The 6,000-nt window shown below is 41.1% G+C and overlaps 1 protein-coding gene across 1 annotated transcript in view; it reads left to right on the top strand.

The window, feature by feature from the left end:
* The first annotated feature begins 880 nt into the window (after positions 1-880).
* The window catches only part of CFAP47 (cilia and flagella associated protein 47), a 500,885-nt gene continuing 495,765 nt past the window's right edge, over positions 881-6,000 (top strand). The window contains exons 1-2 of the mRNA XM_039256279.1: positions 881-1,075; positions 5,527-5,678. Coding sequence (XP_039112210.1) covers positions 881-1,075; positions 5,527-5,678 — 347 coding nt within the window. The remainder of the gene's footprint in view (positions 1,076-5,526; positions 5,679-6,000) is intronic.

Here is a 6,000-nt window from a genome sequence, read left to right as displayed (position 1 = left end):
ACTCCAAATTAATAAAGGTCCATAGGAAGCAGCTTGTTGTAAAGTGATGATAAGCAGATTTAAGGTGGTGAAATACCACTCACCTACTATATTTTGAAACCCTAGGACCATCACAGCAGATAAAAGATGAAGAGGGAGTAAGGCCTGGGCAGTGTGAATCAAGGACTGTCGGAAGGGTGCTCATTTAGCTAATAAGAGGTGTGATCTCAACCCTCTGAGTAGCCCCTTGGTTTCACAAATGTAGAAACTTAACACCTGTCGTCATTAACAAAACTCAGTGTCTGGTCCCTGGACCTGTAGCATTGAAATCACCTGGGACTTTGATACAACTACAGAATCTTAGGCCCCGCCCCAGATCTACTGAAACAGAATCTGCATTTTTAACAAAAGACCCAGAGGTTTGCTATTATATTTTTAGACATGAGAGCTTTAAGGCCAACGAGCAGGGCAGCTAAAGGGTCCTAACCCTGCTTCCACTGAATTTCTCAGTTAACTGTTAGTTTTGCTGCTTTAGTTGACTGGGCAGTTTCATCGCTTCCTTTGCTCTTTAAGCTTAGTCTTGAGAGGTCCAGGAAAATGCCCACGCCACCCAGCCAATGCCATTTTAAAATCCTGCCAGGCCAGAACGAAGTGAGTGGGATTTGGGCTGTCATAGAATGTTTTCAAGCTTCTCTGGTGACAACTGTGATCTCTGTGTTCTTTCTCCAAGTGCCTGCGTCCTCTGTTCCAGAAGTCAACTCAACAAAGTTTGGGCTGCGCCAATGAGGGTGGAGCTTGAGGCGAGCGCGCGCGGCGTCTGTCGGTTGCCTAGCGACGGCGTCCACGCTGCCTCTTTGTAAATCCCGTCGGCTACCGTTTGCTGGCTACCTAGATGGCCGCCATGGAGATTGAGAGGGCCTCCTTCATCTCCCGGGACGGGGAGACCCCAAAGAGGGAGGTGCAGCTGCGGGTGACCCCTTCGGAGGTGAAGTTTTTGGACACGCTGGCCGGGAGGGTGTACCGCCTCCCGGTTACTGTACACAATCTCGGCCGTTGTAACCAGAAAATCCGTTTTCAGGAACCCCTCAAGCCACAGGTAACACCCTCGGGGGTTGCTGGAGCAGGCCCTCCGGTGCGTAAGGGCTCTAAGAACGCCTCCCCACTTGGGCGCCTTGCTTTGTCCCAGAGAGTAGACGCCGGCTTCTGCGGGAGTGGGGGTAGGATTGAGCTTCCCAGCGACCGGCGATTTAGGTCTCTCAGGGCATTCACGTGCTCGCCGTTTTTTTTTTTTTTGTTTGTTTGTTTCTTTGTTTTTACTTTTTGCTTGGGTTAGGGAGACAAAGTGGGTAAAAGTCGATCTAGAACCTCCCAACTTCATTCTAGGTTTGAAAAGAAGGGAAAGGGGGTTCGATGTCTGTCTCCTAACCCCAGAATTTATGCTTAATATACTGTAGAATTACATCAACAAAATTCTCTATTTAAACTACCCTTTGAATCATAAAGTGCCTGATTACTCTAGATGCTGTAGGATAGTGGAAAAGTTTATTATTTCATGTTCTAACAAACATTTGTTGAGCACCAACTGTATAACAGGCTGTAGGTGTGAGGAATCTAAGATGAACACAACCCTTAGAAACTGGGGGAGTCAGTGAAAGTCATCAGTAACATTAATGTTCAGAGAGGCTGTCCCCATCTTCTGATTTAAAAGTTGCCAGAATTTTTTTTGGTTAAAAAATTTTTTTTGTTTATTATTTTTGAGGGAGAGAGAGAGAGAGACAGATAGAGAGAGATTGCGAACAAGGAAGGGGCAGAGAGAGAGAGAGAGAGAGAGAGAGAGAGAGACAGAATCTGAAGCAGGCTCCAGACTCTGAGCTTTCAGCACAGAGCCCAATGTGGGGGCTGGAACTTGTTAACTGCAAATCATGACCTGAGCCGAAGTCAAATGCTTAACCAACTGAACCTTCCAGATGCCCCAAAAGTTTACAGAATTCTATCTCAGTATCACTGTTATTTTATTTTATTTTATTTTTTTATGTTTTATTTATTTCTAGGAGAGAGAGAGAGAGAGAGAGAGACAGCGTGAGCAGGGGAGGGTCAGAGAGAGAGGGAGTCATGGACTGAAACAGGCTCCAGGCTCTGGGCCGGCAGTCAGCACAGAGCCCGACGTGGGGCTCGAACCCACCAACCACGAGATCATGACCTAAGCGAAAGTCGGACGCTTAACCGACTAAGCCACCCAGGCGCCCCAGTATCACTATTATTTTAGGTCATGGGTGTGAGTGAATGAATATTAGTTTGCTGTGATCACCTTTTGTCAGGGAGACTTTTGATATAGGAAAGGTGATAAGAATTTTTGATATGTAAGTGATAAGCCAATTATTTTTGTGGGACATTCCTAACGATAAATAGTATTGAATGCAGCTGGATTTCTAGGTACAGAAATGGAAAGGATCTATGATTTTTGTTGTTGTTTGTTGAGATTACATCTATTTGTATATGCATAGAAAAATGTACGGTAACAAGTAGAAGGATAATGGGATAAAAGACTTTCATGTTCTACTTTTTACACTTAAAAAATTGTACTATTTACCTACACTAAAGTGCACAAATCTTGAAAGTAAAGCTTGATGAATATTTATGTGTTTATACACCCACATAGCCACTGTTTGGGTCAAATCATATTATTTCTCTTTCCAGCATTCTAGAAGGTTCCCTTCAGTACCTGGAGTAATCACCTCATGGAGGTGACCACTGCACTGATTTCTAACACCACAGATTAGTGTCGCTTATTTTTGAGTTTTATAGAAATGGAATCATGCTTGGTTCATTTGTATATTTGCATGTTTTAACAATAGTAATCTGTATTTTGTAGTATCATGAGAGGCTATTAACTTTTTTTTTTAATAAAAAATGACCTGAATCCTCCAAATACTGTAAAATCATGGAAAAGTTTATCATTTCACTATCTTATTGCATATTTATTGAGCAATTGAATGTGTATATGAAAATGCTTTCTTATAAAACTCAGGCTGACAGTAAATCCCAGATAAAACACTATTTTATGGGTGTCCAGGTGACCCTTTAAGGGTGGTTTTTTTGTGCAGTCGGGAGAAAAATGATGTAATTCATTTTGGTTTGTATCAAGAGTTAAGAAGGAAAACTATTTAGACCACAAGTCTTGACTCTGGCAAGAGAATGGCCAGATAAGCTTACCAGTTAGAGGCCAAAGCTGTGAACCCAGTATCAGTGTGAACTTCTCTTTGCTGCAAGACCATGATATGCACTCCTGATCCTTCATAGACATAAAGGGAATTAGGAAAAAGATTAGCAAAAAATGTATTAACAGTGTTGGCGGAAAAAAACCCAGAAAACAAAGTGCTGTATAAAGAGGATTGTCATCATTGCCATTTATAATTTACAAAATGATGCTTCTAGCATACAGTAGTACTTGTTTTCAACCCTGGCTCAAGAGGCTGCATTGTCTTTGTTTTGATGACCTATTATGAACCATATGCAGTGCTGTATGCCTTCTACTGTAGCTGCTGGTAGAAAATGAAGAAGACACAGTCCTTATCTTTAATGTTTTGCTAACTGACTTCTCCATCAGTCAGGCCAGCCTTACTTGTAATTATCCCCTTTTACCCCCATGGCTCAGACTCCCTTTTCTTTTGACCTGTGTTTTCATTCCCACCTCCTGCAAGAGTCACCTGTTTCCAAATCTCACCCATCTTTAAGTGTCAAAGTGAGCTTTCTTTTTCGCTGTCAGTCTTATCATATTATCTCCAAATTATTTCTTCCCTGCTGGATACCAGTTGCATTAACAGACATTGATTATAGTTTATACTTGTGTCCTAATGACTCCTAGTAAATGTTAGTTTTACCTCATTGGTCCATCCATCAGCTCCTGAGCGGGGTGGTGCCTTACACACCTCTGTATACCACTCAGGGGGCTCAGCAACTTGTAGTTTGACCAAAAGCGCATGCTGCTGAAGCCATGGTTTCCTTTCTCCAAGATATAGCTTCTTTAAAGGAAGATAGATACATGCACTTCTAACACCTAAAGGCTTATACAATACAGGAAAAAATCTGTCACTTGTGTTCTTACTGTTCTGTAACTGCAGGGGGATTGAGAGTTGAACTATGATAGTTTTGAGGTATCAGAAGCTTGCTGGAAGTATGAACCTTTCAGACCACGGGTATCAACAAATCACTCCACTGCTCTTTGCCCTTCACTGCTGGAAAGCATTGCTTAGACTCAGCCTGGCACGAGAAGCCCTGAATAATTAATTTCAACATGACCTCCATCATTACAGATTGAGCTCTTTGCTCAGCGAGTCTAGCTTATTAGTTGTAGGACTGTTTTGCTTATTCTTTTCTCTGCTTCTGTCTGAGATATTCCTGCACCATAGGGAGCACCTTACTTGCTTGTTCTCCACCTTTTACATCCATTCTCTAAGCCTCGGCCAAGTACACTCCTTTCTAGCCCAATGGTAATCATGCTTTCTCATGGACTTTTGTGATACCTATGTCTCCCTTACTCAGAAGACAATTAGTCCTTGGTTTGTAGTATTTAACTTTCTAGGGGTGTTTAATCGGCTTCCTTAAGGAGATTATATACTCAGAAGAGGAACTCTTCATTTACCGGGGAAGAGCTTATGTTTCAGAATCTGATAGATGTGTGATTTGAATCCGTACTGTCAGCATGATCTTAGATGTCACTTATGCTCTAGAAGTCCCAGTTTCCTTATCTATATTCTGGGAGCCTTGACATCAGCCTTATAGCACTGTAGAAGTGTCTTATGTGAGATAAGAGATGTAGAATTCTTGACCTATTGTGGCCGTCCAGCATACACCAAGGAGAAGGTTCTCTCCTTCTCTTTCTCCCTTCATATTTGTCCTGGAGTCTAGCAAATTTTTTTATGAGAATCAAAGTGTTTTCCCCCCCCTATCTTCATTCTATTCCTTTTTTATATTTCCTCCACGTTATGAATTCTAAGTCCCCTTGCAAAAAGTGTATAAGATGCTAAATGTATGTGTATAAGTAAATATATGATTGAGCAACATTTTTATTAGGTTGCTCTCCCTTTGTTCTGTATTGAAGTACCTCATACTTGTAAAGGAGCCCATGAGTATTTACATGTCTCTCAACTGACTGCATTGTCAGTTTTAGTCCATGTAGTGATAAAAGCATACCTGGAGGGGCACCTGGGTGGCTCAGTAGGTTGAGCATCTGACTTTGGCTCAGGTCATGATCTCACGGTTCGTGGGTTCGAGACTGGAGCCTGTTTCGAATTTTGTGTCTCCCTCTTTCTGCCCCTCCCCTGCTAGTGCCCTGGCTTTCTCAAAAATAAACGTTAAAAAAGCATATCTGGAGGATCTAGAATCTGATACATATACATAGGGTCATTAAGTCTTTGCCTTCAGGGAAGGAATATTGCCTATGTCTTGATGTAGTTCTTGAACTAATGTATACTTCTAGCTACTGTAGCTCACATAATTATTAAGAGTTACGATATATAATTTGATTTTTTTTTTCTCCCACCGAAGTTTAAACTGATTTTGACCAATCTGGATAAAGCACTTGCTTCTGGTCTTCAGATGACAGCTATGGTGGAATACCATCCTGATAAGGATGAAGACACTTCTGACCAACTACTTATTTCAATAGGAAATAAAACGATAGAGATCCCTCTAGTTGGGTATGTATTCTCCATATTTCATGCTGACATTTTCAGCATTTCTCAGATAAAAATAAGGGTCAAAGTAATAAATGTATTTTCTATGGCTAAGATTGCTTGTTGTATCTCTAGTATCCTTATAGCTGAACTCAGTGGTCAGACTTTTAGCAAACCGGTATTCAGAACAAATGGAAGGCTAGTTTTCTGGTATTTTTAATCAAAATAAAAAGATTCAACAATTGCATGTATTCCCTTTTTTTCCCTTGACTTACATCCTATTTTATTTCTACCGTGTTTTTTGTACCTTTTGACAGTAACATTTTAAAAAGATATTTTATTTATT

This window comes from Hyaena hyaena, unplaced genomic scaffold (assembly GCF_003009895.1).
Source record: "Hyaena hyaena isolate Hyena2069 unplaced genomic scaffold, ASM300989v1 scaffold_12, whole genome shotgun sequence".
NCBI classification, from domain to species: domain Eukaryota; kingdom Metazoa; phylum Chordata; class Mammalia; order Carnivora; family Hyaenidae; genus Hyaena; species Hyaena hyaena.
Note: the sequence above shows the minus strand (reverse complement) of the source record. Positions and strands in the feature narration are given on the sequence as shown.